The sequence below is a fragment of the Lagopus leucura genome, unplaced genomic scaffold, assembly GCF_019238085.1.
Source record: "Lagopus leucura isolate 7727_CA_CO unplaced genomic scaffold, USGS_WTPT01 Super-Scaffold_100002, whole genome shotgun sequence".
In the NCBI taxonomy this organism is placed as follows: domain Eukaryota; kingdom Metazoa; phylum Chordata; class Aves; order Galliformes; family Phasianidae; genus Lagopus; species Lagopus leucura.
Genome location: NW_024962263.1, coordinates 84,773,435 through 84,787,097, shown reverse-complemented (window position 1 = coordinate 84,787,097; position 13,663 = coordinate 84,773,435). Strand labels below are relative to the sequence as shown.

General features: G+C 37.9%; 1 protein-coding gene across 2 annotated transcripts in view; it reads right to left on the bottom strand.

Annotated features, from left to right (window-relative positions):
- The window catches only part of KHDRBS3 (KH RNA binding domain containing, signal transduction associated 3), a 75,983-nt gene that overhangs the window by 49,668 nt on the left and 12,652 nt on the right, over positions 1–13,663 (bottom strand). For both annotated transcript variants that reach the window (XM_042869299.1, XM_042869300.1), the window contains exon 2: positions 2,992–3,110. In XM_042869299.1, coding sequence (XP_042725233.1) covers positions 2,992–3,110 — 119 coding nt within the window. The remainder of the gene's footprint in view (positions 1–2,991; positions 3,111–13,663) is intronic.

Sequence of the window (13,663 nt, the reverse complement as noted above, 5' to 3'; positions counted from 1 at the left end):
AAACCTGTCACCTTAAGGTTTGACAGAGGTAATGAGGCTGAGTATGCACAGGACCCAGCCATGATCCTGCAAGAATACATCTGACAGGACAGGTAATGTGAGCAGTCATTACAATGATGCGTTGATCAGATCAGAGCTAGAACTGTCTGACCTACGTTGAGGCTATTATGATTTATTCAAGGAGTCAGAGTTGGAGAGGTTTTAAAGAGGGAAAGCACAATGAGATACTTAAAAGTTAACTCTGTGTCAGCTTTAGTAAGGTGTCTGAATGGTGAGTAGCACATGGGTGGGCTGATTTGGTGCAGAGATCTCAAAAACTAACTGGTATTTCATTGATCCCATCTATTTATCTAAATAGAAGAGACATCACGACTTACCAGAGAGTCACTGGCAAACATTAGCAGAATGGTTTTTCATTTTTAGCAAAATCATTTGTAGTTCGTAACATTTTTAGATACTATACCATCTCAACGGTTTAATAACTCCAATAATCAACTTTTCTGTTCTCATGTAAGCTGAAAAAGCTGCACCATTTCAGAAATAAGCTTCTTTTTTGTCACTGTTTGGATACCTTAGTTTGTCAGAGTCAAATTGGTACTCCTGATGCTTGATGGATTTATCAATTATCATAGTGCCTTTGTCAGCTCTAAACACCAGATTCTCACTTCATTAACAAAGAGACTACATCCGAAATACTAGAAGCATCCTTGTCCAGGATTTGTATACTAACTGACAGCTTTAGCATGGACTGTTGGCTGAGAGAGAGAAGAAAATTGTGATGAGAACAGCTCTAGATTTAATATTTACATATAGAAGAGCTTTTTACACAGCTGTCATCCATATTTATCTGCCTTACATTCCATGTTTCTGAAGCATTTGTAACTAATACTGATCAGCAAAAAGGATAAAATTACTCACAAAAATCAGAATCAACCTTCAACCATTTTTGTGAGGTACTATCAATTTGGCACCCTCTTCAAATGACATATTCGCATTAACTCTAACACCTCTTGCAGGCAAAATGGTCTGGCAAACCACATACAAGCACCGAAAAGCATGGCCTAGAGGCATAAAGCATCATTTCAGGCTTTTTAAGAACCACATTATGTCTTCTGCTTAAATTCTGCACCATCTGAATATATAATAAATGCATTCAAAGAACAGCTCGTTAAAGTGTCTGGAATCCCTTCATATCTCCCCTGACAGACCTGATAAAGCATTGCTAATTCAACCCTACTCTGAACATATCTAACAGGAATAGAATTAGTATTTAGACCTTCTGCGTTGCAATGTTTGCTCCTTCTTCCCTCATGTTCAAGGCATTCTAAGCTCTGCAGACTACAGTACATCAGAATAAGGCTCTCAGTTTGTCATGTTGAAGCTATGCTACCTTGTACAAAAGTATTTAAATTTATTACAGTTCTGAAATAAAGCAGCAAGCCCAATTCTAGTAAACATGGTGGTACACAATTACAGTGACTGCTTGTATTTTGGGTCTCTTTCAGAGAAGACCAAGAGTGCTTACGACAAGCCTGAATTCATGCCCACCTCCCAGGCTACTCCCACACAATGAGAGATTTAATTCCTTTCAACAATATTTAATCTGTAACGAGCAAGCTTTTACACAATTATCCACTTATATTTAACAAAACTGAACTTTCTGAAAGAAATATTGAGCATCTTCCTTTCCATTAGGGAGCAAAAACACTCTTCATCCAGAAAATACTCATAGCTTTATTCCCTTTGGTAGAAGAGATTTGTTTGAGAGGAGTTACCAGTATTCTCCAGAATATTCTACAGAAAAAGTAAAAGCAGAGACATATGAACTCACATGGGAAGTTTGTTCTGCACAGCAGCTGTTACTGTCCCTTGGATCCTGCTCCTCTAAACATACAGGATTATAAAGCCCTATCTTTTGGGTATAAATGCAGGTTCCTTTCCATAGCGTGGACAAGGCTTGACTCCCAGCTCAGACAGTCAAAAAGAAGTCCATGGACCACAACTACTACCAGCATACAGCAGAGCATCTCTGTCGTTTCAAAAGACAGCGTGGGCTTTCCCAATAGCTATTGTAAAGAAGAATTTCGGTATTTAGATCTTTATGGGTCTTTATACTAAAGAAAGAGAATCTTTCAAAAGGCACTTTTTCTCCTCTTCCTGTCACTTTGCTTTCTCTCCTTTCAATCTTGACTGCCTACACATCTCACCATTTAAATAAAGAAAAACATCTTGATTAGAAATACCATCCGTGTAGATTCCTCTATTTGTTACCTTCCATTTTTTTGCAATTCCTAATGTGGTATTTATAGGATAGTTCTTCCTGATCATTAGATAAACATGGAATTCCATGTCAGAATTCCGAAAAGGTGCCCAAGCATAAAAGGTATGCAAGCATACAAATTCACTGAAACAGTATTTCACTGAAGTTTGTTCAAAGTTGAAACTCGTGCAAATTACTTGGCGTAGTCTAAGAGAAAACACTGATAGTCCAAAGAAAACTATTTAGAAAGTCTTCCAGGCAAAACAGAGAAAAGGAATGAAGATATACGCAGAAACAGAAGCAGCCTTGAAATTTCCAGTGAAGGCTATCTCAAAGAAGTAAGAAATTGCAGAATCATGTGATAGAATGGTTTGGGTTGGAAAGGATCTAAAGATCATCTAGTTCCAATCTTCCTGGTATGGATAGGATTGGTAACCACTAAATCAGCATTAATTTAAATGTAATTATTTCTTCTACCCAAAAAAGATTCTACTATTCTGACGATATGATTTATAATTTGTTTTCAATATGTTTTTTGTGTGCTGAGCAACATTCTTCTGCACATTTATTTCAAGAAACATTTCTACCTTAGAATTCCCATACAACAGACTAGAGGACAGCATTACTACAGATGGGTAATACTATCATAAACGTAGAAGTCATCTCCTTAAGATATACCATTACTATCTTTTTATGAGCATTTAGTTACATAGTATGAAAACTACACTTACCTTAGGAAATTGCTTTACTGGAATCAAAACTTTTTGCCCCAACTTCATATTTTTATTGATGACCACATCAATATATTTTTCTTCCTCCTTTCCTTCTCCTTTCTGGTATTTTTCAATTTCTGTTAAAAGAAAAATGTTTGTTATTTTCTTAGCTTAATACTGCTATTTGAAAGCTAAAAATCTTCAAAGGCAATATAAATTAAAAATAATAACTTCAGAAATAATACTGTAGAGCATGACACTATTATATATAATTCCCGTTGTGTAAAAAAAATGGAGTAAACCATGTTTTCATTTACAGCATTTTTAATACTTAAATTCAGATCATTATCTTAAATTATCAGTGCAAGTATTTTAAATATATATTTTTTACCTTAAAAGTTAGGATACGCTTATGTATCATATGGCTCAAGCAAGGAAAAAACTATTTTGTCTTAGACACTTTTTTATTTCAAAAATTTATCACGTAGTTTAAGTATTATATGTTATTACATATACATCTGTATATAAAGCTCTATAAAGAATTCAGTTGTAATGGTGGTTGTCTACTGCAAAAGTATGCATTCAAGTTCTCAAACTTTCAGAACTGCAACTAAAGCACACTGGAATAACACTCATCTGAGATCTCTAGACACAACCCAAGATGACAATTAGGAACGAGATTTAAAAGTAATGAGATGAGAAGAAACTCAGGCCTCCTCTTCTGCAGACTGAACAACTCCATTTCCCTCACAGCTGCTCCTCCTTAGTTTGTTCTCTAGTTCCTTCACCCACCCTGAATGTTTCTGAAAGAACAGGCCTCCCTAACTGTACTTTCAAATCTACTTGGCAAAACCCTAGAAAATTTAATCACACGAATTCTAACAGTGTAAACGTTTGGGAGGATCAATATTCTGTAAAGCAACCTTCTTCCAGTGCCCTTTATACTGCAGCACACTAATGAAAAACTCTGAATTTCAGTGCACTGCCCTGCAAAATGGTGACAACAGAGAAATATTTCAACCACTGAATCTTAGCAACAATGGAATTTACATGGGTTTTGCAGATGCCACTTTATGGACTGGAGAATTATGAGCAATAAGATAGATGTAAAGTTAAATTGAAATTCACTCCCAGATGAAATCAAGGCTGAAATTTTGCAGAGCATGATGTTCCAGCTCACAGAAAGCCAGGTGAATGATGTGTTAAGAATTCTGAATTTCTGAATCCATGCATACCTGAAGTGCAGTACTACTGCAGTACTCTGAAATATAAATGAACTTCTTCCAACACCTCTGCTTCCTCGTATAACAACAAGAAGGCTCTCATTTTTTTAGATAACAAGATCAGATATCCAAAGTTTTATGTTTTGAGAGTGCAAAGCAAACTATGACATTGATTTTTAGCACTACAGTTTGTATACACTAAGTATGAATCCTCAAAACTCAGAACTATGCAACCAGAAGGATGAAGACCTTTAGCAAGATTTTACACCAATATTTACCACATAGTAAAATTATAATAAAAAGAGTTATATTCCTATGACTGAAGCAAATACAATCATACTGAAGTTTAATGGGAGGACTATAAGTTGTTTAGGAAAGCAGAATAACATAATCGGACTGCATTCAAGATCCAAACACTACAAGACAGTGCATTAATTTCATTTTGAAACAGATCAGTGCACATAAGACTCCCAGTAGTTAGGTAGATACAGAATCTTCAGGCGTTTTCACTAGCAGTAATTAATGATAAATTCAAGTTATCTTTCTACAGTAATTTAAGCTCACAGAGAAGTGCCTTTAAGATTCAAATTCAGATGTTCACTGTGTTTTTATCAATGGGTAGATACAGCTAAAAATTTGTTTTCTCCTGCTGAGAACACAACACTACAGTATGGTACATGTGCAATCCTACCCTGCCCCCAGAAAAATTTTCATAGAAGCTGCATTTATAGATCTAAAAAATTCCAAATTAGAACTGTGAATTCGCAAATTAATCCTCGTTAAAGGATATTCATGGAAAATGCTAATAAGTGTGACACAACTGAATGTTTCAGGAAGGTCTCTCAGACATACAAAAGTTTAAAGTGGTACAAGTCAGGTCCTAAAAATGTCTCAGTAACATTCCTCTGGTGACCAACTGCATAAATTCCTTCGAAGCTCAGTGCAACGTTACTTGCATTTCCTAAATCTTAGCTCATGTTACCATTGGAGTTTGGTATTAGAAGAACTTCTTGATGGCAACCTCAATGCAGTATTCATTCATTATTTTGATTTGCTTAAGACAGTGAGATTCAAAAGGTCATACGAACAGCATCATCTTCTTGCACTGATAATCACTCAACACGGAGCACCCAATAAGTTTTGAAAAAAAAATTCATTCATTTGACTGAAGAGCTGCCTTTGCACCTTTAATAAGCTTTGTACTTTTACTGACCATGCTAAGAACAGCCATTTCCATATTTACTTTAATTCCCATGGCTTAAAAAACTTCCATTTCATTGAAGAAGCTACTGAAACTCATGAGATTGACAAACAATAGTTAGGAAAATGGACTGCATTTTCCCCTATTTTACTTAAATTCAACTGAATTCTTTTTCTTCTGAGCAGCCATAAAGTGCACTGACATAGCATTATAAAACAAGAATTGACTCATATTATTTAAAAATTAATCAAAAACAGCGTAAGACTTCTTGAATGTTTACTGATCTACCAACAAAATTATCTAAGAGCAAAAAATTTTTATCACAGATTTGTTTTTCCTCTGATTTCATTACACTCAAAACGAAGATGAACATGAAATAAAAGTAAGTATTAGAATTAAGCATCGAATCAGATTTGCACAAGTCACTTGTTATTTATCATCCACATACATGAAGCTCTAGATAATTAGGGAAAAATCATGCCCAATCACATAGCAAATGCAATCAGATTTCCAAGGTCAAATGGACAGGAAGATTTACTTTTTCTTAATCCTTAGATTACATTCACTGCTGCTTAGCTATATGAAGTAATGACATCTCTGAGATCACAAATAGTAAATAAACATGTGATTAAAGTTTTTCCTAATACTAGATATTAAAATCCCATGTTCTCAGATCAAGGATATGACTAATACAGTAGTAGAGGAATTTAGCTGGAAGAAGAAAAAATTGCATGTTTTGTTGTTGTTGTTGTTTTCTTTATATTTAATCATAGTAGAGATCTAAGCGATGATTACTTCTCACTTAATTCACCAAACAACACTGCTAGATACATTAGATAATGACAAAGTAGGATTGCTTCCTATTTATCTCATGGTAGAAGTAATCTTCCAATAAAAGAACTACAAGCTAGTATTCCAGATCCCTCTGCTAAGCCAATCTAAGTACCTGCATTTAATGCAGAATGATGTGATAGTGCGTTCTTGTCTCTTGTAAATCAACTTAAAAATCAATGCAAGACAAAATATTAAATTCAAGGTAAAATAAGTGTGCATTGCATTTATACTTAATACAGTGTTAAAACAACAAAAACAACAAAGAGGATGGAGCCAGGCACTCCTCAGCAGTGTCTAGCATGAGGACATAAGGCAGTGAGCACAATTGGAACACCAGAACTTCCCCTTGATCTTCAGAGATCTGTGTGGATGACAGCACTGGCACAGATTGCCCAGAGAGGCTGCAAAGTCTCCTCTGAAATCTCTAAGAACTGCCGGGGTGTGGTCCTTGGTAACCTGCTCTGAGTGTCTCTGCTTGAGCAGAGATTGGACCAGATGGACCCAAAGGTCTCAATTATTCAGACAGCATCATCTTATGAAAGAAAAAGACAGACAGACAGAAGGACAGACAGAAAACAACCTCTGCTACTGGCCAGATAAAATACTGATTTAGATGGATATGTGGCCTGACAGTACAGTCATTCCTTAAGCTATCTTTTTGGGAAAAAAAATAATTTGGGGAAAAAAATCTTTTTGGGAAAAAAAATTAAAAAAATAAAAAAAAAAAAAAGAAAAAAACGGTAAAAACAATAGTACTACACTGTGGCTCAGTAGGTTGCGTTTTTATACAGGTCTACATTACAGAATACATATTAGTTTTCAGAAAAGCAAGCTTCCAAAGGAGAAAGAGTATTCTCAGTGGCAGCAGAATTTCAGAATAGTTTAATGGAGAAAGAACGAGGACAATATTATCTGCCCCGTTTCAAACTTTCTACAACTCTTCCAGCACAGAGCATCATTAACTACTTCTGAAGCAGCCTTTGGGATTGAAGGACTACATTTATACCATATGTGAAGTTCTCCTGCATTCCGTACTATTTTTCTTTTTTGAAAATTTTCACTGTAACAAATCACACTTGGATCTCAAGAGATTCACATTTTAAGCTTACCAATTCTGAAAATAGTGGCAAATTAGAGAACTAGAGCAATCAAGAAAATGAAAATAGCCTCACAGACTTGAAAATAATGGACAAATATTTGTGCTACAATTACATGTAGATTCATTCTGAACGGTCATAAGAGACTTGAATGAAAAATACTGTAAAACTGTAAATGTTCAATGCAGCTGCTCTACTACTGTACCATCCACCTTCATTATTTCACAAATTCCACCCATATTCTTTAGTCACCATTTTAGTACTTTGAAAAAAAGTGATTTTTTACATAAATTTAGCTTCATCAGTAGTTCATAATTTGTAATTGGTATAAAATGAAATATTTCAATCATGAGCTACACATAAGAAACTGGAATTTATTTTAACAAATGCGCATTGTTACCATAGTTGAATTCAGAACAACTGTCTTTTTTATATGCCATTGCCTTTGTAAAAGCAATTGACAATGAATCTGATTTAAATGTACAATAAAATAAGTGGTTCATGCTAGAATGATGTCTGTAGCATTCAACATACTCAAATTAATAACATCCGTGTTGAAGGACTTAAACCAATCTTGATAATAAATTGTGATCACAAGCATTTTAAGTTCTCTTACCCAGCCTGAATACTACTTTCTGCAGTAATCTGAAAATACATTTCAGTCACCAATATGACAAATTTGAGTAGGCTTTTTATTTAAGCAATTTAAAGCTAATTGAACACCTATTACTTCACACCAAAAATTTATTCAGACTTACTAACATTGAAACTATTGCAGGAAAAGTAGCAGCTAAGATATTAGCAGATGTTCATTCAGTCTCAGCTCAGGAAAATAAGACATAAACAGGTTCCAGCCCCAGATTCACACACCACTTCACTAAAAATTATTTGTCTTATTGTGAGTAGAGCTTTGGAGCTTATATATTAAAAAAAAAAAAAAAAAAAGTGCTAAGAATTCCCAAACGATTCACCTAATGTTGACAATTTTCTTCAGAGAAAAATGCTCATGCATAGCTAGTTCAAGAATCCACTAACTACAAAAACATCATCTCCTTTGTTCCATGATTTCATAAAAAATTCCAAAGGCAACAAATATATGTAGATATATACACCCTATGTGGATCACTTTGAAAGTAATACCTCCTATTCCTTGGAAATGACAACAAAGAGCACTGTAACACCATTTAAACAGCCAATTCTCAGCTGCAAAACTCTACACTGAAATGCTGAAATGTAGTCACCACCATTAGCTAAGTATTTTCACCTGCATACCACACTCACAAAAATCTGCACCAGTAGAAGTGATTCACTGTTTCACAGCTGCTATGGCAGAATCATCACTAAGAAAATCTGTGCAAGCAGTCCACCTTTCACTGTGACAACATCCACTGCTTGGACTCCATAAATGTTTAGCAAGCATCAATGAATAGCAATGGGTGCAATTTTTTTTTCCCCATGGAGGAATTCAATGGCACAACTTTGCTTCACACACATTTCTGTGCTAGACAGCATTTTGTCAGACTGTCCCTCTGCTGCCATCTGTCATACAGTAACAACACGTAACCAAATATTGGTGGGAAGGTTCAATCTTTACTGTCATACCATCAACATTTGTCTCTGAGGTTGTGGACCAACATGATTAAACAGGAGATAATACTTTCAGGGCAGCCTTCATACATTTCACAAGCAGTGTCCCCAGGGCTCGGTACTGCAGCTGCTTCTATTTAACATCTTTATTAATGATCTTGATGAGGGGATTGACTGCACCCTCAGTAATTTTGCAGATAACACCAAGTTAGGAGGGAGTATTCATCTGCCAGAAGGGAGAAAGGTACTACAGAGGAACCTGGATAGACTGGATCAATGGCTAACTGTATGAGTTCCAACAGGGCCAAGTGTCAGGTCCTGCATTTTGGTCACAATAACCTCAGGCAACCCTACAGGGTTGGAGAAGAGCGGCTGGAAAGCTGCCTGATGGAAAGGGACCTTGGTGTACTGATGGACAGCCAGCTGAATATGAGCCAGCAATGTGCCCAGGTGGGCAAGAAGGCCAATGGCATCCTGGCTTGTATCAAGAATGCTGTGGTGAGCAGGACTAGGGAAGTCATCCTGCCCTGTACTCAGCACTGGTGAGGCCTCACCTCGAGCACTGTGTTCAGTTTTGGGCACCTCAGTACAGAACGGACATGGAAGTGCTGAGCAGGTCCAAAGAAGGGCAACAAGGATTGTGAAGGGCTTGGAGAATGTGGCCTACAAGGAGAGACTGAAGGAACTGGGGCTGTTTTGTCTGGGGAAAAGGAGGCTGAGGGGAAACCTTATTGTTCTCTTCCAATATCTGAAAGGTGCTTATAGTGACAATGGGGTTGGTCACTTTTCACTGGAGCCAGGATGAGGGCAAATAGCCTCAAGTTGTGCCAGGGGAGGTTTACATTTGATATCAGGAAACACTTCTTTACAGAAAGGGTTGTTAAGCACCGGAATAAGCTCCTCAGGGAGATGGTTGAGTCACCATTCCTGGATGTGTTTAGAAATTGTTTGGATGTGGTGCTCAGGAATATGATTTAGCAGAAGGTTGTTAGGGTAGTATAGTTAGGTCATGGTTGGACATGATCTTTAAGGTCTTTTCCAATCTGAGCAATTGTATGATTCTATAAACAATACCTAATACCCTACAGAAGTTAAATGTACTATCCCATCACAAAAACAAAAAAAAAAAAAAAAAAAAAAATTCATTTCCACATCTCGCCCTCCTTCAAATATGCCTGACATTGCTTCCTAAATATTCAAACTAACATTGGGAAAGGGATTGGACACTTCTGAAGTTTCTTAACAGCTCAAGTACTTTGTGATCCTGTCCTTCACAGTATCATAAAATCATTACAGTTGGAAAAGACCTCTAAGATTGTCTAGTCCAAACATTAACTCATGCCTATGACTGCTCTGGACCACATCACTCAGTGCAACATCTACCCTTCTCCTGAACACGTTTAGGGATGGTGACTCTACCACCTCCTCAGGCAGCCTGTTCCAATGACTCACCACTCTTTCTGAGAAGAAATTCACTGAATCATAGAATGGCCTGGGTTGAAAAGAACCACAATGATCATCTAGTTCCAAACTCCCTGCCACAGACAGGATTGCCAGCCACTAGACCAGGCTTCCCAGAGCCACATCCAGCCTTCCCTTGAAGCCTCCAGGGATGGGGCATCCATAACCACCTTGGGCATCCTGTTCCAGTGCGTCACCACCCTCTGAGTGAAAGGGTAGTGTTAATATCTAACCTAAACCTCCTCTGTCTCAGTTTGAGACCATGCACTTGGCCTTATTGAACCTCATTAAGTTTTCATGTGCCCACTTCTCCAGCCTGTCCAGGTCTTTCTGGATGGCTTCCTTTCCTTCTAATGTATTGACCACTCAGCTTGGTGTCATCTGCTAACTTGCTGAGGGTGCACTCGATTCCATTGTCTGTCACTGATAAAGATGCTGCAGAGTACCAGTCCCAACACCAACCCTTGGGAGACACCACTTCTGACCCGCCTCCACACAGACATAGAGATCTTGATCGTTACCCTTTGGCTGTGACCAGCAATCGAGTTGTATTCTCACCACACCTGAATACAGGGAAACTATAACCTCCTTGCTCCTCCTGGCTACACTGTTTCTGATACAAGCCTGTGTGCCCTGTGCCTTGGCTACCTGAGCACGCTGCTAGCTTGTGTTCAGCTGAACTTTAACCAATAACCCTGGTAGAATTTGTTCACGTGGCTTTTTAGCCACTCTGCGCCAAGTCTGTCATTATACATCTTGTTACAATCAAAATGCTGGTCTTGTTTGGTTTTGTTGAAGCTCATACAGTTGGCTTCAGTCCATCTTTCCAGCTTGTCCACATCCCTTTGTAGGGCCTATCTGCCCTCATGCAGATCAACACTTTTCTCCCCAGCTGGGTGTCATATGCAGACTTATTGAAGGTGCCCCTCAATTCACTCATCCAAATTGTCAATAAAGACATTAAATAGGATGGCCTCCACTACTGACCCCTGGGGATCATGCTCAAGATCATTTGTAACTTCATGAGGTCTCTGCAAGCCCAACTCTCAAGCCTTTCCAGGCCCCTCTTCCCTCCAGTGGCATCTCTTCCCTCCAGTTCATCAGCCATGCCACACTGGTATTGCTGGCAAACTTGCTGAGGGAGCACTCAATCCCACTGCTAAGCTTCTGAAAAATACATTAAGGAATGCCACTTCCAGTACAGACCTCACAAGAATGCCACTTCTCGCTGATCTCCATTTGGACAGTGCTCACAACTATTGGATTGTAACCATCCAATTAATCTTAGGGGATGGAATGGACCTCCAGGGATTGTCAGGTCCAACTGCCCTGCCAAAGCAGGTTCTCAGCAGAATGTCTCTCCAGTAGGTATCCAGCCTGGTCTTGCAAACCTCCAGGGAAGGAGACTTCACGAACTCAGGGTAGCTTGTTCCAGTGCTTTGTAACCCTCAGGGTAAATAAGTTCTTCCCTGTGTTTGTACGGAACTTGCTGTGTTCTCACTGCCTGTTACCCCTTGTTCCATCGCTGCACACCACTGAAAAGAGCCTGGCTCAATCCTTTTGATTCCCACAGTATCAACAACTACTGCAGGTTTCTCAGCACAAAGTCCAGTTGGGTTTTAAATATCTCTGAAAAAGAAGCTATATCAGATAATTTTGATGTACTAATTGTATAATACCAAACAGGCTTGATGTGGTCTCTGGCACTTCAGTAATCAGTAGCCCAGTATAAAACACTATCCTAAATGTGGTACAGACTTTGCAAATACACATTCAGCTCATTCAGTACATTCTAAATCAGTAGTTCTGCAAACCTACTTCCTGTATGATTGATTACCATGTTGTCACAGTGCATGGAGTTCTTTCTCCATGAGTACGGTTCTTGTATTTCCCTTTGAATTTAATTAAGTTCTTGTCTGCCTGGCAGGGTACATCTTGATGGCATCAGTGCTCTGGTACTTGAATCGCATTCCTCAGTTTCTTATTGTCACCATATTATTTCTTTTTGCTAACTTGCTGAAGTTCTGCTTTGTTCCACCATCCAAAGTATTAACAAAGATGTTAAACTACTGACTTCTATAACCCATCATTAGCAATTAGAATTTATCAGGAGGGTATCTGACATACCGCTGAGTTAAGGATTACCAGCTTGAGGTTGTACCATTGCCAGCAACCTCCATCTCAAATAACAGAAGGCTAAGCTCTAGCATTTCTCAAAGTGTTTTTTAAAGAAGGGAAGATGACACTTCATGTTCATTGTTGCATAAATCTTGCCTAATGCTGGACTAATGGTTGTACAGGTATCTTCCAGGTATTAAATGTAGTTTGTTTAAAACTGTCAGAAGACTTCAGAGGTCTTTGCCAGTGCCCTAAAAAGCTGTCAATCCGAAACCTCTAATAGTGCCTTCTCTCTGCTTCAGTCTTCAGTAAACAAATGTTCTGTGGCTAAATGAGAACTATTTCAACTTACCAATATTTTGATTTGTGATTTATGCATGTTAGGAGCTACACGTTGTATCCATTTTTTCAGATGAGGTTTATTTTAGGGTTTCTCTATTTGTGAATGGTGTCAAAGGAGTCAGTAAAAAAAAAAAAAAAAACTTCATTCAATTGAAGTGCAATACACATTATGAGGAAGAAAGAATATGGGTCCTTGATGACTCACCAAGATGGCAAGTAAAATCTTGTCCAAGGGTTACCTGATCATGTTTTTGCAAAGAAATGGCAGAGTAGGAAAAGCTTTTTGTAAGGTCTCTTAATATAAAATAACTTCATTATGTCAAAACACAATGCCCTAAGTTTGTATGTCTGATCCCTTTATGAATTAAAATAAATATGAATTTACATTTGAAGTCCACATGTGAAGTAGCTTTACACCTACTGCCAATTGTCATGTTTGCACACTCTGCTTTTGGAAGGAATTAGACTGGGATGATTGTTTATGTCATGCAAATCTTCTAAACATAAAAATCACTTAATACCTCCCATTTTGTTTTTACTATGCTGTCCAGACAGTTCAAAGGGCTTCCAGAGGTTTTCCTTTTGCCAGTAGTTACTCATGGACAACTTGTGCTATCATATGAAAGCATAAATGCATATACGTATGTATTTGCTGAGAGAACTGTAGTTTGTTATACAGCTAAATGTAGTAGATAAACACAAGGCAGCAAGGTTGACTTTACAGACAACTTCAGGACAATTTCACATGAAGACGCAGAGCTCCTGGAATGGATCCAGAGGAGGGCCACTAAGATGATCAGAGGACTGGCGCATCTCTCCTGTGAATA